The 27,207-nt window shown below is 56.1% G+C and overlaps 1 protein-coding gene across 4 annotated transcripts in view; it reads right to left on the reverse strand.

Moving 5' to 3' along the window:
• Positions 1-373: 373 nt before the first annotated feature.
• Positions 374-27,207, reverse strand: part of GDPD5 (glycerophosphodiester phosphodiesterase domain containing 5) — an 86,317-nt gene continuing 59,483 nt past the window's right edge. For 2 of the 4 annotated variants that reach the window (XM_037840690.1, XM_037840692.1), the window contains exons 3-17: positions 26,208-26,311; positions 22,916-23,009; positions 22,183-22,242; positions 15,614-15,712; positions 15,330-15,423; positions 14,814-14,959; positions 11,252-11,334; positions 9,956-10,106; positions 9,298-9,516; positions 8,600-8,757; positions 8,177-8,324; positions 6,591-6,673; positions 5,966-5,980; positions 3,519-3,631; positions 374-1,334 (exon numbers count right to left, since the gene is read on the reverse strand). In XM_037840690.1, the coding sequence (XP_037696618.1) occupies positions 1,186-1,334; positions 3,519-3,631; positions 5,966-5,980; positions 6,591-6,673; positions 8,177-8,324; positions 8,600-8,757; positions 9,298-9,516; positions 9,956-10,106; positions 11,252-11,334; positions 14,814-14,959; positions 15,330-15,423; positions 15,614-15,712; positions 22,183-22,242; positions 22,916-23,009; positions 26,208-26,311 (1,716 nt within the window). In that variant the 3' untranslated portion in view covers positions 374-1,185. Of the gene's footprint in view, positions 1,335-3,518; positions 3,632-5,965; positions 5,981-6,590; positions 6,674-8,176; positions 8,325-8,599; positions 8,758-9,297; positions 9,517-9,955; positions 10,107-11,251; positions 11,335-14,813; positions 14,960-15,329; positions 15,424-15,613; positions 15,713-22,182; positions 22,243-22,915; positions 23,010-26,207; positions 26,312-27,207 lie in introns of those variants that run through there. The other 2 variants (XM_037840694.1, XM_037840693.1) reach the window with 2 other exon arrangements.

Here is a 27,207-nt window from a genome sequence, read left to right on the forward strand (position 1 = left end):
GCCTTCCCCTTTTCCCTTAGGACAAACATCTGAGTTACAGACCTGTCCTGAGTGTTCTGCTGACCACTTCCCATAGAAGGCAAAGGTCACGGGGCCCTGGGGCTGAAAGACAGAAAGGAACATCTGTGGCCCCAAGAGCTGTATTTTGGCTTTCAGATCACGTGCTCCAACGGTGCCCCCTTAGTCAGGTCCAAAGCCCTGAGAAGTCAAAGCCAAACCCCAGCCCTGTGGGAAGAGGCATTTCCAGGCTGAGAGCTTGTCCTTCCACTGGCCAGGGGGAGCTTAGATTGTCTCCCTATGGCCAGAACTGAACCCCAAACCCAGCACATTCTGTCTCCACCCTCCTGCTGGTGCTTCAGAAAGACACGACACATATCGAGATGGCAGCTTTAATCATCCTGGTCAAGGCCCCTCGGGCTCCCTCCCTCCTTGCCACACACCCACCCCTGACCATGACCACAGCACTTCCTAGGCGGCCCCTGCTCTGTGGCCACTGACATGGGAATCTTCTGAGGTTGTGGCAGTCGGGGCTCTCCTGGGCCTCAGGGCCTCTCCGTCCTGGGCCCGTTGGACACCTGGGTGTGGGACTGGGTGGCCCTGAGCCTCTCCTCTGGCCATCTCCAGCTGCTCCTGGGGGACATGGCTTGGGCCATGACTGGGAGGAGGACAGGTCTCCACCACTGCAGCAGGCGCTCCTCTCGGGCTGGGCCTTTGTGCTTTGAGTCTGACATGAAGAGCAGGGCTGCTGGGGGTAGAGGCCAGCCCAGGCCCTCGAGGCAGGAGCATGATGGAGAAGTGAGTACCCCCACGGCACCAACAGGAGGATGGACATGCATGGGCACATGCGGGCATCCACATCCCCTGTTGCCACAGGGGCATGGCCCAGTGACCCATCAAGGCTTGCAGGTGGGGATACAGGGGGAGGCCTCAGGAGGGGACCAGCCCAGGCCCTGCCCTTCCCAGAACAAGGAGCCCCGGGCCTGCGGGGGCGTCTGAGAGACCAGCCGGGCCTCAGGGACAAGGGGAGCTCCTCCAAGAGGTGTCATGGCTAACAAGGGGCTGGAGCCCACAAAGGGCTGCAAAGCCAGCTCCCAGAACACTCCCAGTGCAGACATGCTTCTGCCAGCCCTCCTGGGTTCACCTGGCTCCTACTTTATGTACAAGCTGGGACAGACACGTCTTCAGTTAACGTCCGCTCCGCTCCATGAGGGTCTTGGTGCGGCTGCCCCCATTTCGGGGGGCCACAGGGGTGGTGTTGCTGTTGGCGTAAGTGTCGTAATTGTTCTCTGAACATATGGAGAGCTCGTCAGAGATCTCCACACCTTCGCTGATCTCTGTCAGGCCAGAGGGAGACAGAATGTGAGTAGTGGGGTGGACAGGGGTCCACGAGGATGAGTGGGCTGCATGCCTACTGGGGTCAAGGTTGGTGCCGAGCCTGAAATCAAGGCCCCCTTGGTGTCTGCGGAACCCTCTGGTCTCCCCTCAGTCCACTCTCCCCTGGAGGTCTACCTTCCAGCCACAGAAAACCACCTGCACCCTCTTGAGCATGGCACCCATGTGTTGGCTCTCCTCGGGGCCTTTGCATACCTTGGCCCTCTGCCAGGAGGATGCGCCTGTCAATATCACCGTTTCATAAAATCTGGCTAAATTCTTCTCATCTGTGTTATGTCAGCCTCTTGAGCACCTCCTGTGAGCTCCCAGGCCGGGATGGGGCCTCCTTGTGACCACCCTGGCCCCAATCACAGCCTGTGTGGTTGGTGTCTGTGCCCCCCTCCGACTGGGCACCAGGCACCCAGCCAAGGGCAGAGGTGGCACCTGGGTCTTTATGCTCGCAGGGCCAGCACTGCACTGGGCACACGGCAGAGACTCGGGAAAGGTATGCCGGGTGGAGCTGGGCCCACCTGGGGTGGGGAGGGGTTGAGGACCGAGGCTGAACCCTCCAAGCCTGACACTAAGAAAGGGTCAGTGAGTGGCGTTTGGCTGCTAAAGGACTGATTGGCATTACCAGGAGAAGAGGCAGTTCTGGAAGGGCAGAACCTGCTTGCCTGGGGCCAGCCTCCTGCCTTCCATTCATTCTGACCACCCATTATGACCGTGCCAGGCACACTGCAGGGGTCTGCGGACCCCGGATGCCCTGGTCTGGCCCCTCCTCCCAGGAGCTCCCCAGTGTGGTCAGAGCTTCGTTGGAGAAGTGCTCGGAGGGCGATGGCACACTAGGGCGGGTGCTCCACCCCAGCCTTGGGGCTCAGGGAAAGCTCCCAGAAGTGCCACATGGGCAAGAATCTGTGTGTCTTATACACCTAGAGCAGTGCCTGGCCTGTATCGGTGGAACGAATGGATAAATGGAGCGAATGATTGAGTGGATGGTCACACAATTCTTGGACCCATTCGAAATTAGAGTTGTCCCAGCTGGGCCCTCATTCATTCAACCAGTGATTACCAAGCAGGGGGCTAAGCCGCCCATGTACCCTGTAAGGGGGGTGTTAGCCCATTTTACAAAGGAGGCCAATGCCGAGCAGTTGGACAGCGTGCTCAGGTTCACACATCCAGTCGGGGACAGAGCTGGGATTTGAATCCAGGTACACCTCAGGATCTCTCAAATCACTCCTCCTCCCTCTATCCCCAGGGCCACATCCTTCACCGGAATGGTTGGTTTCCTTGCCTCCAGCTTCCCCCTCTGATTCTCCTTCCCCCCTGCTGGAAAAGTGATCGAAGACAAATCTGCCCATGACCCTCTGCTTTCAGAATAAAGCCCACACTCCTGATCACAGCCCTCGAGACCTCCATCTCCCAGCATCATCCTGGGGTGAGCCAGCCAGAGGCCCCTCCCCTTAAGCCATGTGGGATGACACTTAGTTCTTGATGCCCGGCTGGGCAGTGCTCCCTCACTCCCTCTGAACACAGGCTCTGTGCCTGGAATGCCCCCTGCTTGTCCGCCCCCCACCTCAAGCCCATTACCCAGGCACCTTCTACCCGTTCTTCCCATTTCAACTATGTCACCTCCTTGCAAAGTGGGCTGTCAAACCTTCCTCATGGCCCCAGGGAGCTCTGACCACTTCCTCCTCTGCATCCCACACTGACCCAGCACCCCCGTATGTTAAAGCTCTGGTGACTCCCAACCTTCAGTGTATTTGTTGACACATCGGCCTCCTCCACCAGACTGGGAATGTCAGCAGGGGCTGCCACCGAACAGGGACGAAATCAGTGTGTGTGGGGTCCATGGATGAACCAGGCTAAAGGGGGTTAGGCCTTCAAAGCAGACTCTTTGCTTCCACCCCATCCCCTGTGTGTCACCCCGGCCCATCAGCCATGGCGCCAATGCTGAGCCACAGGCTCGGAGTTGCTGGCTGTGTGTGGAGGTGTGTATGTTTCTCTGTGTGCCTATGTGTGAGTGGCTGCACCCCATATGTGCAGTGCATGTGAATGTGGGGGCTTACATATCTGTGTGCTTGTGGGATGTACAGAGAGAGAGCTGAGCCCCACGCCTGTCTCAACCTGCTGGGGCAGGGGCTGCGCACCTGAGAAGATGAGCTTCTCCTTCATGATGCTGACATCCCGGCTGGTGCGGTGCACCGCGGCGCTCAGCATGATCTGCTCTGGGTTGTAGCTCCGTATGCCCCCCAGGCGCCACCTGCAGAGATGGCCCCGCAGGCATCAGGTCCCTCCCAGACCCTCCCCTGCAGCAGGGACCCTGCCCACTTCCTCTGGAGCCTCTCTGGATTTCACCTGAGAGACCAGCAAGACTCCTGTCCCACTGTAAGGATGGGGAAACTGAGTGAAGCCCAGAGAGGGGCGGAGCTAGAGCTGGAAATCGGGGTCTAGTGACCCACCCAGGGCTCTCTGGCCTTCCTTTTAATCTCCAGGACCCTAAATCAGCATCCCTTGCCCAGCAAGACTGCTTGGGGTTGGTTAGTTCTGTCTCAGGTGTCCTCAGTTATGTGCCTGGCTCTCTTTGGGTGGGAGAAATGTGGGGTTGGGGCTTAGCAGGCACGACTCTCTCGGGGAGCCCAGCTGATGTCTCCCACAGCTCAACCATCATGACCAGAATGAGCAGAGCCAGAGGGGAGGCCCCACCGAGGAAATGAAGGAAAGCAGGGAGGGGAGGGGAGATGGCAGGGGTTCTATACTCAGAACTGGTCATCATGGTTCATGAGGCAAGGGAGTTAAAGTGACGTGGCACACAGCCATCTGCTCCTCTGTTCTGACAACACTGGAAGAGAATATTCCTAAGTTTGAGAAGCAGGATGGAGCACTAATCCTTCCAGTGACTAAGGCAGGGGCAAGGGGGGGGTGAACTCAATCGGAGTGGGCTAAGAGGTGGGATGTGCACAGGGCATGCAGGAACTCAGCTTGAAGTGGGGGGCGGGACTACGGTTCCCACGCCCAGCCCAGGACACTGTTCTTGCTGTTGCAGTTCTTCTGAATTAGCCTCAAACCTCTGGCCTCTGAACTTAGAAATGTTCTGGTGTCTAGACAGAGGATTCACTGGACCCCACCTTTGCCTACCAAGAGGAGCAGGTGGTCAGATCAGAAACGAGAACCCAACCTCCCAGGGCCTGAGCTTTGCTTGGGTGGGTGGAGGGAGCCAAGATTCCACAAGGACTCTGCTGTGAATTTCTAGATGGGGTCAGCACAGCAGAAATGGACAGGCGGATAAACAGAGCAGACAGACACGGGGAAAGCAAGAGGCAGCGGGGAGGCAGCCTGCTCTCTGGCTGTGCTGGCTGCCCTGCAAGTCCTGGAGGGCAGCGACTGGGTCTCCTTTACACTGGGTCCCCACCACCTCCTCCATGCTGCCATGTCGCCGACACCCAGTAAATATTTGTTGAGTGAATGAATGGAAGAAAGAGGCCCTTGGGGGTGCAGTCTTCTCCACCGCCTCGCTCCCCAGGGTCCCCTCCTCCATCAGGCCTCTCCTGAAGGCCAGGAAGATGATGACACCACCCTGGCTGTATCTTGAGCAGGGCCCAGCATGTCTGTCAGAGTTCCTGGGGGGTCTGCCTCCACCACCAGACAGTGTGTGGGCTCCTTGTGAGCTTGCATCAACCCAAGCTGGACATAAGGGAATGTCCGCTGACTGGGTGATAGGTAATGTCCCTTTGCTGGGTGCAGTCCCATAGCCAGGGTGCAGTTTCTCTTCCTAGAAGTTGGTCACCAAAGCTGCCTGACCCAGGAGGGCCCAAAGCATGTGACCCAGAGGGCTTGGATCCCTGAGACCTAGGTCTGGTTTTGGAAATGAACATTAGATTCCCGAAGGAAAGTGTCAGGCCGGGGTCTCTGCAGCCAGGCACATCCAGGACAAGAAGCTCAGCCATTGTGGGGTCCTCCCCGAGGTCCCTGGGGGCATGTGAGTGCTAGTCTACAGAGAGAAGCAGAACTGGACAAAGCTGGGAACAGGGAATGGGGAAGGGCTGGGGCTGTGGGGGAGTCAGAGACGGAAAGAGGGGAGAGACACTGAGAACGATAAACAAGACTGAGCATTGGAGGGCCAAACCCAGAGAGGGAGAAGCCAACGGAGGGAAAGAAAGAGGCAGAGACTTGATAGGTCTGCGCTGGGAAGGTGGTGAAGGCCCCCATGAGTGTGACTTGGGGGTTTTGGGGTGCTCAGAGCCCCTCCCCCACAGGGAAACACTTGGGTGCTGGGAGAGGCCAAGGCTGCACCCTGCCAAGGAAACACTGGTTCCCCGTCTGCAGAAATAGCTGTAGCAGTAGAGAGCAGAGGGATACACACAGCAAGATGGGAGAAGCAGAGAAGGCACTCAGGGAGGGTGGGGGAGACGGAGAGCGGGGAGGGGGCGGAGGCGGCTTCAGGCAAGGCACATGTCTGGGAGGGTGACCCGGTGGGGACCCCGGTGAGGGGAACCTGACCCAGACACAGGCCCGGAGCAGGGCGGGTTTTCAGATGAGAAAAGGATGGCAGGGAGGAGGAAGAAAGAGGAGAGGAGGAGGACCACACCAGAATTACCTGATCAAGTGATAGCTGTGAGATGCCAGAGTGCAGCAGAGAGAGAGGAGGGGTAAGGGTGGGGGGAGAGAGGAGGGACATGCGCCGGATCAGAGCGGTATGGGACAGAGAGAGAACGTCAGTCAAGAATAAAACACCAGTTTGTATGGCGTGTGAACATATCTCAATAAAACTGCATTAAAAAAAAGAAAGAAAAAACACCAGCCCCTTGGTTCATGACTGGGCTGGGGTCCCCGCCTGGCCCGAAACCCTCCCCCGGACCAACCACATATCCCCACCACCGCCATCCCATCGGGCATCCTGAGGGGCTGGGGGTTTTCAGCGTGGCATGACGAGGAAACCTCTGGTGGACGGTTGAGGAGATGGGCCCAGAGAGGAGCTGCCGCTTGCCAAAGGCCACACAGCCAATCATGCTGAGCCTGGCCCTGGGCTCCCAGCTGGGTGGGTGTTCACCCCAGAAACCCTCAGGCTCTGGCTGGCGGAGGATGGTCTGGGGTCCCCTGGGAGTCCTTCCTTCTCCCCTGCACAGGGGCTCCGGGCTGGGTTCGGGAAGCTGGGGCAGGGGCTGGGCCTGTTGCGGGGTGGGGGTCGGGAAGGCCAGGGAAGGCGGCCAGGGCCTACTCACTTCTGGAGCACGAAGATGCCAACGATGAGGGTAAAGGAGATGAGGTCGGCCGTGACCCACAGGAGGCAGTACTCATCGGGGGGCTGTGGACAGACAGCCCGTGGGCAGCTTCTGGTCATGGCCAGTCCAGACCGGAGCTCCGGACTGAGGGGCCACGGGCAGGAAGACCCCGTGGGACCACCAGGGCTTGAGGGGGCTCAGGGGCTTGAGATTGTAATTTGCTGGAGTGTCTCTTGGCACTGTGGGTCTGGGATTTGGAGTGAGGGGTGTGCCTGCATTTCTGGGTATTTGTAGAAAATGGGCTGGAAAAGGATGCGTGTGTGTTTGTGTGTGTGCATGCATGTGTGCACCATGTGCACACTCAGGGTAAAGGAGACCTGGATGTAACACGTTCAGTGTAGAAATGGTGTGTATCAGGCCTGGAGGCTTAAGGGGGCTCAAGGCAGGAGCTGATGAAGATAGACTGGAACATGAATGCGAGGGTGCGCCATGATCCGCAGGGGTGTGTGTGGCTGAGCGAGGACTGTGGGTGTGGAGCGTGGGGACTCTGGAGAGGGGCCGAAGAGGGCAAAGCCACCTGGTGGCAGCTCATCCTCAAACCACCTCAACCTCAGGTGACTGTGGAGGTGGGGGGCTGGGGAGCCACTTCTTACTGGTGGGGCAGCTCCCTGTGACCTGAAAATTGGCGTGTGCTCATCGCTACTGCTGCCACAGTCAGGAAGTTATTTCATCTCATTCTGAGCTAAGCCCTGAGCCTTCAGAGGTTTTTAAGGACAAAGGGCAGGTAGAGAGCTGAAGAGAACCATCTTTGGTTTCAGAGGGGTGCAGATAAATCCCAGCATCTGAAGTTGGGTGCCCAGGTCCCCATTTCCTCCTCTTCTCACAGCCCCTCTTTTTAGTTTTGTCCTTGCCCCCTCCTCCCGTGTTCCCCTTTCCCCAGGCCGTCTCCCTCCCCCTCCTCCCCCTCACCAGCCATGACCTAGATCTGATTCAGTGGCCTTGGAGCATCTGAGCCATAACAAGACCCTCTGCCTGCCCTTTCCCTCCCTTTGTCTGGTCCTCGCATGGATGCCCGTGGCAGGAAAGTGGCAGCAGCCACAACCCTGGTGCCCAGGAGGAAGGTCGAGGGTTTCGCTCAAACCCCCTGGGGCAGGGCCAGGACTGGAGCTCAGGCCTGTCTGCAGGCGCTTGGTCAACCAAGTGAAAAATGGTTTTATTCGCTGTTTTCTCTCAACAGATTTTAATGTTCCCTGTTCTTGTCCTGTTGTTAACCTCTGTTTCCAATTATCTCCTTTCCTTTAAAACAAAATAGAAAACAACCAAAACAAAACTCTCCAAATCCTAAGTTGCTTCTTATTCTTCTAGGGCCCTTAGTGATCTAAGATTTCTCCCAGGTTCCCCTCAAGCCTTGCACCTTAGTGCAGGCCCCGCAGGCCATGGGGATCTTCCTCAGTCCTCAAGCAAAGCCCCCTGCCCCCTCCCTGGAGACACCCTGGGTGCAGAAAGAGCTAGCCTGAGTGGTAGGGGCGGACCAGAAGGAGCTCCCCACAAGGTGCCCTCAGCCCCCCAACAATCCCCCAGCTCACCATGATCCAGAGTGGGGAAGGCACCTGGGACAGAGCGTGGGAGTTGTCGGAGGTGACAGAGGGGACCCCTGCACACCACAGCAGGGAGAAGAGCCACGGTGCGTTGACCGTGTAGAGATTCACGCTCAGGTTCCAGGAGGCGTAGTCCCTGTGGGGCGGGGCAGAGGCTGGTTGGCCTGCAGGTCCCCGCCGTCCCCACTGCCCCCCCAGGCCCATGTGGGCAGCCGGTAAAGCGTGTCCCCCTCACAACCTCGTGCATCCTCCCAACAGTCCTGGAGGGCTGAGCTCAGACACAAACCCAGGTTGGCCTCCACCTCTTATCTCTGATCCCAGCCCTGTGCCTGGCTGGGTGCCAGGAGACAAGAATGCAGGAGACCCAGACATCCCTTCCCCAGGTGAGCCTGGGCGGCGCAGGGCAGGCACCTGAGCTCCTGGCGGGACACCTGAGTGTAGCGCAGGTTCAGCCGCTGGATGTGACCCCGCCGCAGGCTGGCCACCGCCTCCTTGGAGCCTGACGTCTGCTGGAAGCCAGGAGCCACCTTCCGTACCAGGGGCCTCTGCCTGTTAGGCAGCCACATGACCTGCAGGCAGGAGGGAGTCAGCCTCAGCTTTCTCTTCTGCCAAATGGGCATGAGAGCACCTACACCTCGTAGAGCAACAACTGGGGTTAAATGAGGTGGGACCCGGCACCCAGTGAAAGCATAAATGTAGCAATCACTATTAAGGGACTGCTTGGTCCCGGCCAGGGCTGTGAATCACTCTGGCAACAATTCAGGAAACCTCCCTTCTAGATCTTTGTCACGACAAGATTTATAGCCCAGATATCAATTACTCTGCCTGGGGCCATAAATTGGTGCTGTCATGAATTGGTGTCGGATTCCTCTGATCCCAAAATATTATGCCACAATGATGTGGACTACACTGCCCGGTAGTAACCGGAGAACCCGGGCCTGCTCCTGCCCTTTGTATATTTAAAAGGCCTTTCTTGTCCCCCGGTCAGGGAGGTGAGGGGCATGCTACCCCATCTTACAAACGAGAAACCCGAGGTGTGAGGAGGGACACCACGCTTTTTGTCAGAGCAGGACTCACCAGGCTGGGGCTCCCCAAGGGTGGGGCCTCACCTGGTGCTGGGGGAAGCCCGAGCGCAGCACAGCCTCCAGCGTGACATTGAGGAAGCTGCTGCGGTAGGGGTGCTCCCGCGGCGGATCCCGCAGGTTGAGCAGCAGGGAGGTGTTGCCCTTGGCCAGCTCCAGGAGCTCGGCCAGGCTGCAGATGGACTGGTTCTGGGCCTCCCTATGGTCAGCGGGCGACAGGGAGCTGGCCGTCCAGAAGGGGTCAGCCTGGCAGGGACATGGACATATGTGGCTGCAACCCCAGGGATGCCAGTGTCTGCTGGTGTGTGCATCAGGCAAATTGTTCCTGTGGCCCTGTGGGGGCTCTAGCAGACCCCAACCCTAAATGTGTCTACCGCACCCGCTGCTTACTGAAGGAATGCTTTGCTTGGAATGTCTCCCAGACCCTGGCACATTCCTCCTACAGCAGCATTTCAGATCCGAGAATCAACCTCCCTCTGGAGTTGTACAGAATTAATGACTTTAACTATTAACTATCATCATAATCCTCAACTTTTTTCTGGTGGGGGGAGAAGGCCTCAGAACAAGCAGAGCCCAGAGGAGGCTGCTACCGCTTGGCCTGGGGCCACCCCTGCACCACCCCCATGGATCCCCATCCCGTGCCCCCCCGCCCCGTGCCTAGGGCTGGCACCAGGTGCAGTCAGACCTTCAGGAACCACTGGCCGGCGTTGAGCCTCTGCAGAATGGTCCAGTTGAGCATGGAGGCAGGCCTGCGGGCGAGCGCCGGGAACTCCCTCTCCACATTGGTGGTGCGCCGCAGGGTGGTGTCGTGCATGAGGAAGGGCACGCCGTCCAGGCTGCGGGGGGGGGGGGGGGTGCCACAGGTCACCTGCCCACCCAGGTCCCTCACCTGCCCACAGAACCACCCCCAGAAACACATTCCTCCCACCCACTTACACAACCCCCAGGGAACCTCGGCAGGCCCTGCTCCTCAGGCTCCACATCTGTGCAGAGAGGAAGGTGTGCTGGCTGGCAAACCCCAAGGGCCAACTCCCTCTGGCTCTGTGAGGGTCTCATGGGAGTGGGGACAGCTGAGGAGGGAGGGCTGAGAAAAGGCTGGGCCTCCATAGTAAGTATGGAGGAACTGAGGCTGGGAAAGAGGAAGTACCTAGCTCAAGGCCCACAAGCCAGTAAGTAGTGGAACCTGGCTTGGAACCAGGTCCATCTGATGCCATAATGAAGTAACAGTGCAAATGCAAGGCCCGTTGACAAACTTCACCCTACTCCCCACATCCTCACCTTATCCCACCAGGGCTGCCAGCAGCCCATATGGCACCTTAGTGTGATACAGTAAAAGGCACCTGTGCCCCTTCCTCAAGACATTTTACCACCACCTACTAGAAAGTTGTGGTAAATACACCATTCTATAATGTCTGTGGTGGGAATGGTATCCTCACATATGTGGTACCCTTGTTCAGTACGCAACCTGCCCGACTAGACATGGCAGCCCTGTCCCCCTTCCCTTCCCAGAGGTAACTTCTGCTATGAGATTGGTATGGATTCTTTAAGCCCTTTATACTTTTATATACTTATATAATATCTCCATGTAGAAAAATTATATGTCTCTATTGTGTGATGTTTTTCAATATCATTGGCATCACAGTGAATGCATCACCTTACCATTTGTTTTTTCACTCATCGTGCTGAGCCATATATATAGATCTAGTTTTTTCCTTCAAGTAGATCTATGGCAGGGCTCCAGGGCTCCACCCCCACCCCAGCCTGAACCAGAGAGTCTGTTGTTTTCTCTATTTTATTTCCTGGGGTTTGGCACAAGATTCATCTGCATGAACAGTTGTGCTGTTAAAGTAGAACGTGTGCGTGAATAATAGAAATGCGCCTCCCCCCATCTTGGAGGTTCTGGGATGCAGCAGAAAACCGGATGCAGTGGGGAGGGGAAGAGGTGCTATCCCCCCCCACCAACACACACACACACACGTACCTGATGGTGACATCAGCTTGCAGCCCGTACAGCTTCTGTTCTATGGCCTTCCGGAAGGACATCAGCGTGTGCTCTGGGGCTAGCTAGGGGGAAGGCGGCAGTGAGGGGAGAGCCTAGACCCAGCTGAACGTACCCCTCCCTGGCCAACAGAAAGCCTTCCGTGTTGGGAGGTAGGGGGGGGCCTGGTTCTAACACTGGCTTCTCCACGCAGTAGCTATGTGACCCTGGACACACCACTCAGCTTCTCTGAAGTTCAGTTTCCTCATCTCTACAATCATGTCTCACAGGCTTGTTTTGGGGTGCTTAGTGTTGGTGTACGTAGATGCCTGATTATAGCTAGCACTAGCATATACATAGCTCTGAACATTGTATTATCATTATCATATTCTGGGCACTGAGCTAGAAAATGGGGGGATGGAGGACTTGTTACAGTCCCCTGGGTTTCTGTGGAAGTCATGGGGCTGAATGCAAAGCCCCCCTCTGGTTATACCCCCAGTGGGATCCTGGAGGGAGGGGGAGGTAGAGTGCCAGGAGGTGATCAGTTTCCTCATCTACAGATCATCTATACAAGCCTGAAAATACCATCTCCCTCCCTGGGCTGTTACCTGGGTTAAAAGCCTCTAGCATATTGCCTCACACACAGTAGGTGCTTCATAAATGGCAATTGTGAACCCTAGAGTACTGTGTATTAATCAGAAGATCCTGGTTCTAGCCCCGACTCTGCCGTTAACTAGCTATGGGTGCATCTTTTTCACCTATTTTCCTCAGTTTCCCCATTTACCCCTGGGGGAAGCTGTGGACTCTGTTCTTTGAGGGCCCTTCCATTTGGGAGAGTCAGGGTTCTAAGTCTCCTTCCCTTGTTCAGCCTCGTCTGAAGACCCTGTCGTGCCCGTCGCTGCCACTGGGGGTCAGCACCAAACCAAGGATCGGGCTAAGACAGGGCGCCTGCGAGGAGGGAGGATGGAGGGATGGAGGGATAGAGGGATGGAGGGATGGAGGAAGGGAGGAAGGGAGGATTCCTGCCAGTGAAGGGAGGAGGTGGAAAGGGATCCCATGGCTGATCTCATCCCTACCCAGGACACGCTCATTCCCATCTTCTTTCCCTGTGGCCACTTGGCTCCCCAACATGCAACACTCCCCATCCTCTGGAGGCAGCCTGGCACCGGGGTGCGAGGGAATGGCAAGGGCTTGGGAAAGGACTGGGAATCCAACAATTCCACTTCCCAGCCACCGACTTTGGGCAATCGCCTCACTTCCCAGGCCTCGGTTTCTTTAGCTGTAAAACAGGCTAATGTTTAATGTTATCAACCTCGGTGGTAAGACAGACGTCAGAGGCCCTAGTCCCAAGTCTGGTGCACAGCAGGGTCTCTAGAGTGTGAGTTCCTTTCTTCCCCTTTCCCCGGAGCAGAGCAAGAGCAGCCTCGGGGGACACGGACTCCATCTCCCTGTCCAGGGGGCTGTGCGAGGCCCCACCCCGAGGCAGAGCAGGGGAGAGGCGCCGACTCAGCCAGTTCCCATGCACTTCTCCCTCCTGCCCTGGGCCTCCCGCCACTCAGGACCTACACTGCCCCCTCCCACGTGGGCTGGCGCTGCAGAAGGTGGGCTGAAGGTAGACACCGTGAAGCTCCACCAGGGCCTCTGAAACCCCGCAGGGGCAGATGAGATTTCTGGCAGGGGGCTGGCCTCTTTTCTGAGGCTTTTGCACCCAGCTGAGTTCTCCCGGGACCAGTTGCTGACCTCCTGGAGGCAGGAGCGTGGAAACCTCATTCTCCCTAGCCAGCCTTGGGACTCCAGGGGGGACCCCACGGAGCAGCCAGGGATTCCAGGGTGAACTCTTCAACCGACCTGAAAGCCTAAGCCCAGGGTGGGCGCTGCCGTCCGGAGCATGTATGCGTGTGGTGGTGGGGAGTGGTGGTGGTGGTTACAGATGCAGGTGGGCGGGACAACATCCTGGCCAAGAGTCCCAGCTTTGGAGTGGGTCTGACCAAATATTAAAGTGCACACACACGGAGGCACGCCTGCCCCAGATCAACATGCCCAAGGGCGCATGGACTGCCTCCTAGACACGGATGTGCCTTTGAGCCACACACGGAGTCAGGACCCCACAGGTAACCATTTGAGGACCCACCTGCGGACACACACAGGTGTGCACACTGCTGCACGTGTACTCGCAGAGACATACAGAGGACACCTGTGGGGGCCCCTACGGGCCCCTCAAAAGCCCACACAGACATCACCACAAGGATGCACAATGTGGGAAACTCCACGGGACAAATGACTCAGTTTCTCCACCAAATAAACAGCACAAGGAAAACAGGGAAAGGGAACTGGTGTAAGTTAGAGGATACAAATCAACCATATGTGCTGTGTAGATGGTGTTAGGATCCTGATTTTTACCAAATCTTCCTAAGGAGGTGCTGGGCCCAGCACGGAGTTTAGTGGGAGGGGACAAGGGTCCAGCAGAAAAGGGGGACAATAACACCCCCCACTGGGGGCGGGGGGAGCATTGTAAGGAAGCTTCTCAGCCCTCTCTGACCACACACCTCCTTTTAAAATGGTTACTTTGTAAAGGCCCCTTTACATCTTGAAATGAAATGACCCAATGTAACTGCCAATTGTGAAAACCAAACAAGTCCCAAAAAGCCCCCGTTGAGAACCTCTGGTTCGGGGCTTTGGTGGGTGAGGAGACCCTTGGAGGAAGGCTGAGGGGCTGCCCAAGGTAACAATAATGCCTCACTGTTATTGAGCACTTGCTGTGTGCCAGGCTCGTATCGGGCACTTTACATATGTGAACACACAGGATTCTCACAACCCTAGGGCACGGGCACTTGCGATTCGCATCACACCGGAGGAGGAAACCAGGCACAGACAGAACGGGAAAGCTTGTCCAGGGTCCCACAGCTGCTGAGGGGCAGAGTCAGGATTCGAACCCAGGAGCACAGCTCCGGTAGATGGCCCTCTCACCCAGGAGCTCCACTGCAGGCTCACACAGCAAGGCCATGGCTGAGACGGCCCCTTGGACCCTTCCTCTCCCCCCCAGCTCAGTCCAGTTCACCTTTCATTTAATAGTTGCCTTCTAGTGCACCCACCCTCCTGCCCCACACATCCTGTTGGGTTCTCCTGCTGCCTGGTCACAGCCTGCCAGGCTCCCGACCCAGCATCTCTCTCCTGGGCTGCTCCAGCCTCTTCAGAGCCTCAGCAGCCTCCCTGCCTCTCCCCTGCCTGCCTGGCCAGTTTCCACACAGACCACCAAGGACCCTTCTTATTCCACAACCTGGCCTAAAACCACCCACATCCCCAGGGCATCCCCAGGGCCCTCGGTATAAAGGTTAAATCATTTTAGCAAGATGCCTTCAGGGCTTTTCAGGATTTGATCCCATTCAAGCTCCCCAGCCTTATTTTTCACCAGTTCTTCCCATACGCTCCCAAAGGGCTAAAAAATGTTATTATTGTAGTACATAAATCGTATCTATCTTCCAACAAGGTCCTTCCTCCAGGCCTTTGCCCAGCTCCGCTGAGCCCTCCCCACCCAAAGTCTGTTGGGACCCGCAGGCAGACTCACCATGGGGGCTCCCCGGTGGCCGATGAGGGCGGGCTTGGGGCCCAGGTCCTTTTTCTCCATGATGCAGGGAGAGGAGATGGTGAGGGGGGCCAGGTAGAGGGCAAACACCACGGCGAGGAAGGTACAGAGAATGGCCGCCTGGGAGGCTGGAGACAAGGGGCTGTGAGCACCGCCTGGCAAGCCGTTCTGCTCCCACCAGGCCCAGTGAGAGCCCTGGGCAGGCTGGGGGTAGGAGGCTGGGCCCCGGCACCTCGGGCAGCCTCCATTCTTGCTGAGAAGGCAAACCTGACCTCTAACTCACACTTGTGCACATGCAGACAGAGACGCAAGGGACAAAAACACTGCCAGGCAGGCCAAGGCTGCAACCCTCTGTGAACTCTGTGGGCCACCATGGCCCAGAACACCCACAGTGAGTGTCGGCCCCACCTCATCCCCAGGCCACCCAGTGAGGGCAGGGCAAGCTGGCCTTGGAAGTTGGAAAGATGCGGGAGGTCAGGCCTGCCCAGCTGTACTCACAGGACCGCTCTGCGCGGGCAAACTGTCCAGCCACGATCCAGGAGAGCGCAGTGACGGCGGCCAGGGCCCCCACGTGCAGGAACGGTGCCGTACCCTGTGGGTGCGATGGTGGCAGCCCCTGGTGACTCCCACCATGCCCAGGCCCCTGGTCACCAACATCCCGACAGCCCACCCCTATCTCCATCATTCAACTGGGAAAAGTGGGAGTTTTGGGGACCCCGGCTTATTGTACCCTCTCTACCTCTGACTTCTATGTGACCCTGGGCCCCCCGCACCCCACTCACCTGCAGGGAGATCAGCAGCACTTCCCACTCGTCCTCCCACAGCTGGGCCACGGCCGACATGGCCACCACCGTGGCGACCAGGATGACCAGCAGCCCTATCTGGAAGGGGGAAGGGTCACCAGACAGACGGTCAGAGCAGGTGGGCCTGGACAGCCCCAGGTCACCAGTATGTCTGAAGACGGGGTCAGAGATAGAGCCTGAGAGAGACTGAGAGAGAGACAGAGAGAAATGGAAAGCACAAGAGAGAGGCACAAAGAGATGGGAAGAGAGAATGAAGGACAGACAGAAGGACAGTTTGAAAGGAAGCCAGAGAGAAACCAACAGATGGTTGATGGGGAGACAGAGGCAGGAGGAAACAGACAGACCCAGAAAGAAAGTGACAGCAAGAGAAATAGGAGGGAGGAGAGAAGGCCTGGTGAGAAGGGGGCTGGGGTAAGGCAGAGGCTCACCCACGGGGCTCAGCCCTGCTGGGGGTGTGAGGAAGGGAGCGAAGGGGGGCTGCCCTGAGTGGCAAGTCACACCCACGGCCTCACCTGGCACACCCAGCACCCTGGAAGAGCCTTTCATCCCATATGGCATAAAAGGAAACCCGAGGCTCTGCTGAGAGGGCAGGAGGCTGAGGATCCTGGGTTTCATGCAGGACCTGAACCCCAGCCCGGCCTCCCACACCCGTGGCGCTTCCGGCCACAAGCCTGTCCTGCCCGCTCCATCCCCGAGGCTTGCTCCCCAAATCCAAGTGTGTCATGGGGGCTGGCCTCCCAGCAGCCACCTGGAGAAACCAAGGCACACAGCTCTGATGGAGGACTGAGTGGCACCTTCACACACAGAGATCTTTGGGGACAGACAGGATCTGAAGCACCATGCAACACAAGATGCTCCCCCAAATTAGGTGAAGCCTGCTTCTGACTACTCAGCCTGCAGCACCCCTCTTGAACCCCGAATCTCACTCTGCCTACCTTCCCCACACTGCGAGACCTGCCAAAGCCTTCCGCAGTCTCCACTCCCTGCAGCAAGCCAATGGAGGCCGCCATGTCCTGTCCCTACCGACTTCCCCACGCTGCCCCCTGCAAGGACTCACCCCTCTCCCCCCGCAACGCCCTTCCTGGAATCCATGGCACTGAGACCCGCCAACGACTGAACAAGGACTAAATTGACTGTCAAGGCTTGGGGGGCAGAGACAGTGGCCTATCTTTGTTCCCTCCAGGTAGGGGAGATTAATTCTTGCCTGGGATCAAGTTTTCCTTTGGAGGTTTGTCATTCCAGCCCATTGGCCTGGAAACGAATGTTCCAATAAGAATCAGTAATAAGGCTGAGACAGGTAAGGGACTTTGCGAGCTGTGAGATGCCAGCTCGGGAGTCAAGGGAAGGGGAGGACACGCAGGTTTGCAGGGAGGACACGCAGGTTTGCAGACAGACCACGTGTGCCCAGATCTGTGCGAGGCCCCTCACATTTTCCTCCACTTATTCTCCTAACAGCCTGGGTAAGGTCTGCTCATCTTCATTTCACACACAGGAATTGGGGGCGCAGAGGGGTTACGGGTTTGCAGATCCAGGATTCAGATTGCACTCTGCCTGTCTGAGAGGCCTTTCTCACACAGCATGCTGCGTGTGACCGTCCCTGAGAATCCTCACCCCCCACCCCCATCACAATTCCGGGGGGCCTGCAAGACCACCCGCGTCTCTGCCTGGTGCTCCCCCCCACCCACACCCCTCTGCCCCCTGGTGGGCACGGGAGGTATCCCTGGATATAGCAAGCATCTCTGATGTCGTTGCTGAGGGCATCTTACTACAATTCGTAACTGCTATTGGAAACACTTGTCATAAAACTGATTTCCCCAAATCCTAATGCAATTAAATTTTTCATTATCTCTGAGGTTTACAGTTACTGTAGTGGCAACCATTATGCTCGGCAACATTATTGCAATGTTCCACCCTCTGCCTCCCCCATAGCGTGACCTAAAGCCACAGTCATTGCACTGATTCCCAACAATGCAGTCACAGTTCCTTAAATCTGACTGGGGAAGCTCAACCCCACACCAGAAGGCCAGAGACAAGCCACCGTCCTCCTTGGAGAAAGTGGCCTCTGGTTTTCTTTCGTGGTGGGACTTGTGGTCTGTGGTAGGATGGGAGGGTGGTGGGGACAATAGGTGCATTCATTCAGTGAGCTCTGCCCGGGTGCTGGGACCTGAGTGGAACGGCCGGCCTCCTGGGGGTTGCTGACCCCTGGGTTCTGTGCTTCCGCCAGGACAATGGTTCAAGTGGCAGACGGTTTGGCCCAGGGTTACAGACCAGGCTCAAATGCCACCCCTCGGCCAGATCCCGGCTGTGCACCTAACAGGGGAGGAGTAACCTCCCAGAGCATCAGTTCCTGGGCTGTGAAAGAGGGATGGTGAATACCTCCCTGAAAGGGGTTTTGGGAAGATAAATAAGAAAATGCAAGTGAAGTGCTCAGCACAGTAGCTGGTACCAAAATACTAAATGCTTACTAAATGTTACTGGTATAATTTTTTAAATGGCCAGAGTCATAATGTCAAATGAACAGGAAGACTGCTTGGAATAAATAAAATACTAAGTGAAAAATGCCTGGCACATGTAGGATGTGCCCAATACACGATGGTTCTGGCTGTCATAATTAACGCCGTGACTGACACACAGGTGGATGTGACTTTCATCCCATCAAGCTGCAGCTGGAGGGATAAAGGCTAGACACCAGGAAGAACTGTGGTGCCCGGGTCAGACGTTTGGAGAGAGGTCTGGATTTGCTGGGAGTGTTGATGAAGTGAACGTGGAGGGACAGCAAGAGGAGGGCTGACTGAGCCTGGGCTGCGGACAGAAGGAATTCACCATGGGACTGTGTGGAACTCGGAGCTCCTCGGGGCTCAGGCTGGGTCACTCGTGGATATGTCCTCTGTGCAGGTGGGGGCTGGGGGCTGGGGCCACACAGATGAATCAGACTGGCCTGCCCTGGCGGGACGGGGGTGTGCTGCCAGTCTGGCAGGGCAGGCGAGAGCACGGGCAGGAGCAATGCAGGATGTCCAGTGCTGGGACGGGGGACAGCCCAGGAGGGCAGGGCTGCAGAGGAGTGCGGAGGGCCCCCGAGTGGGCACCTGGACATGCGCACAGTACCCACCCACAAATGGCTCCGTTCCCCCGTATCCTGAGCACCTCTGTCCTCCAGCCTCCCTGCTACTCACGACTCCTCGGGGCGACCCAGGGACTCTCCAAATGGAGATCATGATTATAAAACTCTGGTATTTAAAGCAGAACCGTCCTGGTGTAAGACCAGACAGATAAATAAGTATAAAAAAGAAGTCCAAGAATAGATCTAAATACAGACAAAAATTTAATATACAATAAAAGTGGCATCTTGAACTAGAGAGAGAAAAGTGGATTATCCAGGAGAGTTGGGAACATGGAGGAGCCAACTGAAAAGAACAAAGTGAGATCCATCCCTCACACTACACTGCAAAATAACTTCCCCCAAAAATAAAAAAATATTAAACACTAAAAAAGTGGAAATATGTAATTACCAAATGATATCACAGAGAAAATTTTTTATAATTTCAGAGCGGGAAAGACCTTTTTACATAAAACACAAAATTCAGGAGCCATGAAAAAAGATGCTAGATTTAAGCATCTGAGAATTTTAAAAATTCCTAATGGCAAAAACACTGTAAGCAAAGTCAAGAGATAAATGACAAACTAGGAAGAATTATTTGAGGCTCCTCAGACAAAGAGCTAATTTCCCAAATCTATAAAGAGCTCTAGCAAACTAATAAGCAAAAAGTAAATTCCAAAGCCAAAGGGGCAAAAGATATGAAAAGACAGTTCGTAGAAAGGAAATGCAGATGACTTATGCATGTGGAAAATGCTTGTTATAACTCATAATAAGGGAAATGCAAATACAAATTACAATGCAATTACAAACACAAATTATGGAGGAACCCCTTTTCACCCATCAGATTGACAAAAGTCAAGAGATCTGCTAATATGTTTCTAGTGACAGTGTTTTTACCAGAACAGTCAGACATTGCTGAGGGGGCGAAAATTGGTGGCACTCAAAGGCAATTTGACAAGAATGATCGAAATTACAAAAGTATACATGCTTTACCCAGCAGTTCCTCTTCCGGGTCAGTGACACATTGGACGGGCAAAGGGCTGAAAACAGGCGGAAAGTCAGGGACAGCTAATAGCTAAGTAACGTCCAGACCACAGAAGCAGAGTAAGTGTGGGAGACCAACGTGGAGGCCCCGAGGATTTTGCGGAATAGAGTGTAGGAAGCTGCTACTTTTGTTTAAAGAAAAAGGACAAGTTTCTGTTTGGGGTGATGGAGAAGTTTTGGTAATGGACGGTGGTGATGGCAGCATGGCATTGTGGATGTAACTAACGTCACTGAATTGTACAACTGAAAGTGGTTAAAACAGGAAATGTTATGTTGTATATAGAGAACCACAGCAAAAATTAAAACAAAACAAAAACCGTGGGAAAAAGGAAACGTATATGCATAAGTATATGTATACATAAATTAATGTTTGTATGTGCTTAAAATATCTCTGGAAAGATACAAAAGGAACACATGGTTGCCTCTGAAGAGACAAGCTTGGTGGCTGGGATCTGGGATGGGAGGGAGACTTCCGCTGTGTACTGTTTTGCTCCTTCAGATTTTGAATCATGTCAATGTATCACATGGTGGAAAATTAATTAAAACAAAACAAAAAAGAATAAGGGTTGCTTCGGATCTTAGAATCAAATCACAGAATCTTGGAAAGGAACAGTAGCCTCTCCAGCCCCTGCCTGACCATGTGGATCAGCCGGGCCTGCAAGGAGCCTTCCTTGTGTGGAGATCACACAGGGGGCAGGTGGGGGGGCAGGCAGCACGGGTACCTTGGAGCTGGCACCAGCACAGATGAAGGGCTCCGATCCTCCTGCCCCTGGGAGAAGATGCTCAGCATTTATCTGCTGCCTCTGGCTGACTTGGCAACCACAGAGGCCTCTCGGCTGGGATCAAGCAAGTGGGAGCTGACCTGCTGAGAACCGGGCATGGCCCAGGGGACGTGACCACAGAGCGTGCCAGCCCCACCCGGGCTGCCAGCTGGTGCAGTTGTTTCATGTGTCAGCTTTGCAGCTGGGAGAAGAAAGTGCCTCGCAGAGGGGGCCACGGAAGCCCAGAGGACAGCTCCGGATCGAGTGACAAGCAGGAAGAAGGCGGGAGGGGACCAGGGGCTGCTTGCTAGTCTCACCCCTCCAAGACTTGAGCACCATCTGGGTGCTGACGACTCCTGGCTCCCCGGTCTATCTCCCGAGCTCCAGACCTGGGTAATCAACCCATTTGGATGCCCCTCCTAGAGGCCACAGGCACCTCACACTCCACACAGCCCAGCCCGGGCCCACCACTTCCCTCTTCCTGCATCTGCCTCATACCCCACTTCCAGCCAAAAGTGGGCCCTACTCTCAGAGTCACTCTGGACCCATCTCCTGGCCCATGGTTATTTTTGGATGTTTCTGCCTTTCCTAAACTTCATGAACACTCTGAGCCAGGCTCTGGGAAAAGAGAAACCCAGCCCTCCATCACGGCCCAGGAGTTCCTGCAGGAAGAAGGGGCTCTAAGTAGGCTTTGGACAAGCCCTGCACCCAGTGAGTGCTCAAGAAACAGCAGGCATCGGAAACACATTCAGCACCACGCATGCAAGTCACGGTGAGTGAGCAAGCCAAGGTTCTGGAAAATATGCAGCCCACCTGCTTGGGGCCCAGCTCTGAGTGGGGCACCGGGAACACAGACATGGATGGAGTTGACTCTGGCCTGCAAGGAGCTGCCAGACTGGGGTGGGAATGGGGAGTCAGCTGGAAACCAACAATGCAGAGGCTCAGGCATGTGGCAGGGGAGCCTGCAGGGGCTGGGGGAGCCCCAGAAATCTGTGAGCATGGGAAAGGAGTGTCAAGGAGAGGGTGTGACCGAGAGAGAAACGGAGGGAAAGGGCAACGGGCTAAAAGTGGAGAAGAGGCAGACGCCTTGGGAGGACCTCAGAAGCTGAGGGAGCTGGGAGAGGTTGGCTGGGGCCAGATCCTCTGACGCCGGGCTGAGAATTCAGATCATCTTGGGAGCAGCAGCAGCTGTGGGAAGGGCTTTAAGCAGGGGGAATAGCACTGCTGGATCAGGGTTTTTAAACACCTAAAGAATGAAGAGGGGAGGGTGAGATTTGAGGCAGAGCTTAGCAGAGAGCTGGTGCTGAGACACGAGCTGGGAACCAGGCTGGGTAACTGTATGGCTACACAGCTGGATCCTGGATCCTCCACTTAACTGGGAGACCTTGGGCAAGTCACTTAACCTCTTTGTGCCTCAGTTTTCCCAAATGTAGAATGGGATGACAGGGTTGCAGTGAGGATTAAATGAGTTAATAGAAGCTGGGTTGTAAGAATAGAGCTTGGCACACACTGAGTGCTCCACATCAGCTACGAGAACAAATCTGACATCCTCTAGGGAAGGGATGATGAGTCCAGGCTCTTCCTTTGCCTCTGCAGCCCCTAAGCCTCCCCTTCCCTCTCCCGGCCCTGGCAGAGGCAGCCCTTACCTTGTGCAGCCAGTGCAGGTTCATCTGCTGCCCCACGGCGATGTGACATAGTGCCAGGATCTGAGGGAGGCCCATGGGAAGACAGTCAGGCTCTGCATGCACTGGAAGGCATCCACCAGGGGCCTTCCACCTGCACCTCACTGCTGTGCTGGGTCCAACTCATAGCAAATCCTCCCTGTAGGTGATGGGAAGGCCCAGCCCAGCCCAGGCCTGGCCTCCTCCCAGGCTACTCCAGGCCTCGAGATTCCCCTTCTGGGGATTTATCCTGTAAGGGGTCACTGGGTCCTGCTGCCCTTAGACTGCCCAATTTAACCCATCAAAATGTTTTGAAGAGTTCCCGGGTCCCAAAAAGACTGAGCCCTGTTCCCAGGGAGCCCCAGCCCAGCATGGGATTGAGCTGAGTCTGCGTGAACCGAGTACTGGGAGCAGGAAGCCAATCCACAGCGTCCCAGAAGAGGGAAGTCTGCAGTGGGCCCTAAAGGCTGGGCTGGCTCCCACTGGGTCAGGGGCAGAAAATTCCGGGAAGGGACAGCTGAGGGAGGCAGGAAAAGGCAAGACGACCTCCCACCTTTGGAGGGCCCGGAGCTCAGAGCGGCAGCAGTCCAAGAGGCCTCGGGGAAAACCAGCCCCCGTTTCAGACCTGGGTGGGCTCCTCCACCAGCCTGGTACAGGCCGAGACTCCCTTTCCCCTGGGAGCAGGCCCACCTGCCCCTCCGAGACAGCCCCCACGTACCAGGAGGCCTGTGATGTACGTGAAGGCGGCGGCTGTGGTCACGAGGATGGGCACGGACCAGTCGCTCCAGTAGCCCATGCGGTTGTAGAGGTACCTGCCAGGAGGAGAAGGGGCCGGGGTCAGACCTCTACCAGGGCCTCCGCCTGGCCCAGGACCCAGGACGGTCCTGCCGGCTCTAACGCAGCCAGGCGGACCCTGGGCCGGCTGTGATAGGCCCTTCCCGTGCGGTCGGGATGCGTATCGTTTCCCTGGTCATCAGTCACACCTGCTCACGATGGGCTACCTAGGGATCCCAAGGAGCATAAAGAAAACCATCATTCCCTGTAATTCTACTGCCCAGAAGGCTTTGGAGAGAAGTGCACACGCTGGATTCAAATCCCCACTCTGCCCCTTCCTGGCTTGTAGGAACTTGCAGAGGTAGCAGGCATCATTAACTCTAAGATGCCACTGATTGTGAGATTCATCTCTATTTCAACATTATACTGTGAAAATAAGGGGTCTTAGAATTAATAAAATGTCATACCTGACTCTCTGAGCCTTAGTTTCCTCATCGGTAAGAACATAATCCCTCTCACTGAGCTGTCAAGACGATGAGGTAAGGCGAGGCACATGGCAAGTGCTCAATGAATGCTTTTCTTACAAATATGAGCATTTACTGATGTCAGTAAAACTCCTAAGAACATATGATTTTTAACAGCCACATGGCATTCCATTGAATTAACATATCATAACTCATGTAACCCACTCTCTACTAATGGCACATAATTTATTGTACAAAAATCTTTCTGTGTTTGAATTATTTCCTTAGGGGAGATTCCTACAAATAGAATTATAGGGTCAAAGAGGATGAACGTTTGAAGGATCTCAATAGATACTGCTTAGTTCCTCTCCAGAAAGATTGAAATATTCACATCCTTCCTGTACCACTGGACAAACTGAGGCTCAGAGAAGGCGGCAGCTTGCTCAAGGTCATTGGAGAACCTGAGTGAGCACCAGGCAGGGTCAGGGCTGCTGCCATCTTGGGCCCTGGTGGGGGGTCCAGGGTAGAGACCAGGAGGACCCACCCCATGCCATTCCCTGGCCCTCACCCTCAGATTCCAGGGGAAAATCTGCCTGAAAGATCACTGAGTGCACTCATCTTACTGTACAGTTGGGGAAACTGAGGCCCAAGGAGGAGCGGGACTAGCTCAGTCACTGCACTGAAAGATGTTCTGGTCCCACTAGTCTCTCAGGTGTGACCACTTCTGGCAGGGAGCCCTTCCAACAGCACCAGCTCAGAGGGCCCCTCTCCACGCCCCCTGGTCCAGCCCTGACCACCTGGGCCTCACTCGCATCCTCTTACTGCATGAACGTCCCTAGCCCCAAAGACTCTCGAGACCATGAGGGCCGGGCCAGGATCTCCTGAACCCCAGCACCAATTCCAAGAAATGGAGGTGACAAAGCCCAAGGGCTGGCAGTCTCCAGGCCATCCCTGAGTCCCCTGCCTCCCAGACAGGGACAGATACCCATCCTCTGCCTGAGCCCCCCAGGGACAGGGAGCTCGCTCTCTGGGGCAGAGCGGCTCTGTGGATAGCATGACATAATCCGTCAGGCTCAAGTCCCCATCCCAGATCTGTCTGCATCTTCCTGTGTGGCTTTGGAAAGGAAGCTTAACCTCTCTGAGCCTTGGTTCCCTCAGCCTGCCCTTAACATGTGTTTTGGGCACTGACTGGTTCTGTGGCCATGGCTGAGCCTGCCCCTCTTGGGGCCTGAGTTTCCCATCTATACAATGAGTGGAGTGGACTTGATGATCCTCCAGGCAGCAGAGTTGTCCAGGGTCTGAGGTCGAGGGCCAACAGGGAACGTCCCCATTTACCCACGGCAGCCCTGTTCTATGGACATCTGCGAGAATGAATAATTGATTTACGGCATTTAATAAAGGCCAGAAGCTACCTCTGGGACTCGGCTGGGGAGTCAGATCATCTTGCTGGGCTGCTGGAGGACAGGGAGGGCGGAGAGCAGCACATCCTATATGGTGCTCGTTAATTACAGGGACACAGCGTGGTGCTGGGCAGAGGGGAATGGACCCCCCAGACTCCACAGATGGAGTCTTGGGATCACCACAGAATTCCAGAGCTTGAGTCTCAGAAACCTCAAATCCTAATGTCATGACCACCGTCCAGCTGGACAGTCTGCCTCCCAGAAAGCAGCCTCACAGCTTTGCACTCCCTCCCATCCATCATCTCATTTCTTCCGCAGAAAGACCCAGTGAGGTCAGAGGACACTGAGGCTCAGAGAGGGCCAGAGACTTGTTCATGACCACCCAGAGCTGAACTTCTGATCAAACAAAAGTGCACTGGGTGGGGAATGAGGAGGCCTAGCAGCCAAGCCCCAACTCTGCCCCCAGCTGCCCATGGGACCCTGGGCAGCAGTAGAGGGTGGGGTGGAGGAAACAGGCACCCCTTGCCCCCAGGTGTCCGCCTCAGACATCCCTGCCCTTTGGACCTGAGCTGGTGCCTGCAGAGGACCCCTGGGCTCTCCCAGAACCACAGCATCTACCGGCCCCACCCAGAGCCCAGCTAAGGGAGCCAGGAGGCCTGGGGTCCGGGGCCACTTCCTTTGCTGAGGCCTTGGTCTCTCTGGGCCTTGGTTTCCTTGTCAATAAAGGAGGCAATGTGACACCCCAGCCCTGCCCTGAGCCCTACCCTCAGTCTTACAGTTTCTCTTTTCCAACACAGCAGCCCCAGGAAGGAGTTCCCCGTCTCTCCCCAGCTCACCTCAGCTTCTGCCTGAGAGTCTTTTCATCGCGGTTGCTAAGGCACCGGCCTTCTGGAGGCCAGGCAGGCAGGCTGAGGCATCTGTGCACACAGCAAGGGACCTCCAAGGAAACCAGCAGCTGCAGCTCTATGGATTCCAATTCCAGCCATCAAGGCCCAGCCCCCAGGCCGCCACCTCCTCCAGGAAGCCCTCCCTAAGTCCCTGGCAAGACTCCCCTTGGAGCATGGAACTCTTATTTTCTAGGTTTCTTATTTTGAATACCACCCACATTGCCAGGCTGGGAATTCCTGGGGAACAGGACCCAGGTCTGCCATCCCTCTTGCCAGCCTGTGATACTGGTCCTCTTCCCAGCCACGTTCTCACACCAGCCTCAGTACAGGCCTGGGAGGTGCACAGGACAGAGGCTCGGAGAGGGGGCTGGGCCTGGTCCAGGGACATACGGGGAGCTGGAAGCAGGGCTCTGAGAGCCAACCTGGGAGAGAGGCTCCAACCTGAGCCCCCAGGCCCAGTCCACCCTGTCCACCCACCCACTCACCAGTTGAATTCATCGTAGTCGTTGTGGACTTCCCACCAGAAGTAGAGCCAGGTGAGCGTGAGGCCGAAGGTGAAGGTGAGGAGCAGGAACCACAGGCATTCCCACTGGAAGGGCAGAGGGAGGGGAGGGCTCACGCGGGCTCACGTGGGGTCAGGGGTTGCCCCCTCAGCCGCCTCCCACCTGGAACCTTCTCCCCTGCTCCCCTTTTGTAGCCAAACCTGCCAGTAGGCAGGGATCACTGCCCTCTTTGCACAGGTGAGGAGCCAAGATCCAGAGAGGGGGACGTGACCCGTTCAATGTCACAAAATGGTGAGGGAGCTGGGATCAGGTGCCAGGGCTCCGCCCCAGAGCTGGACTCTTTATGTTGCAGACGAGCCCTTTCCAGGACGGTCCCCACATGTAAGGCCACATCTGCCTTAAAGCCTCTGCACTCATCCAGGGGTCTGCAATGTGTGAAGTCACATCCCTCACCTCCTCCAATCCTCGCACATTCCTACAAAGCAGGTGTAGTTCCTCCCGGCCCCTGCCCCGTACTGCAGATGAAAACATGGAGGCCCAGATAGGCGAAAGGGCTTGCTCAAGTCACACTGCAAGTTAGCGGAGGATTAAAGACAAGAGCCCGGTCTTGGGACTTGAAGAAACGCCCCCACCAGACGCCGGCCCTGCAGGGCTAGGCTCTGTCTCCGGCACTGACCCCTCTGTGGCTGCTTCCCGAGGGGGGCTCAGAGGTCTGCAGGTGCTTCCGGCTGGGCCCCCTGGTTTATCCCTGCTTTCACCCGTCCTCCTTATCTCGGAAGCACCACAAGCATGGAATATCCTGCATTCTGGGAAACTGCTGAGATCATCAGAACAACCAACACCCCCTCGAGCAGGGGGAGGGGGGAGACAGTGCGAGTGTTGGGAACCGAGTGGAGAGAGAACCAAGACCACCCTGCCCTCGGGGGCTCAGGGCTTGGAGCTGTGTCTCTGACCTCCTTACAGCTCTTGGACGTGTCACTCG

This window comes from Choloepus didactylus, chromosome 6 (assembly GCF_015220235.1).
Source record: "Choloepus didactylus isolate mChoDid1 chromosome 6, mChoDid1.pri, whole genome shotgun sequence".
Classification (NCBI taxonomy): Eukaryota; Metazoa; Chordata; class Mammalia; order Pilosa; family Megalonychidae; genus Choloepus; species Choloepus didactylus.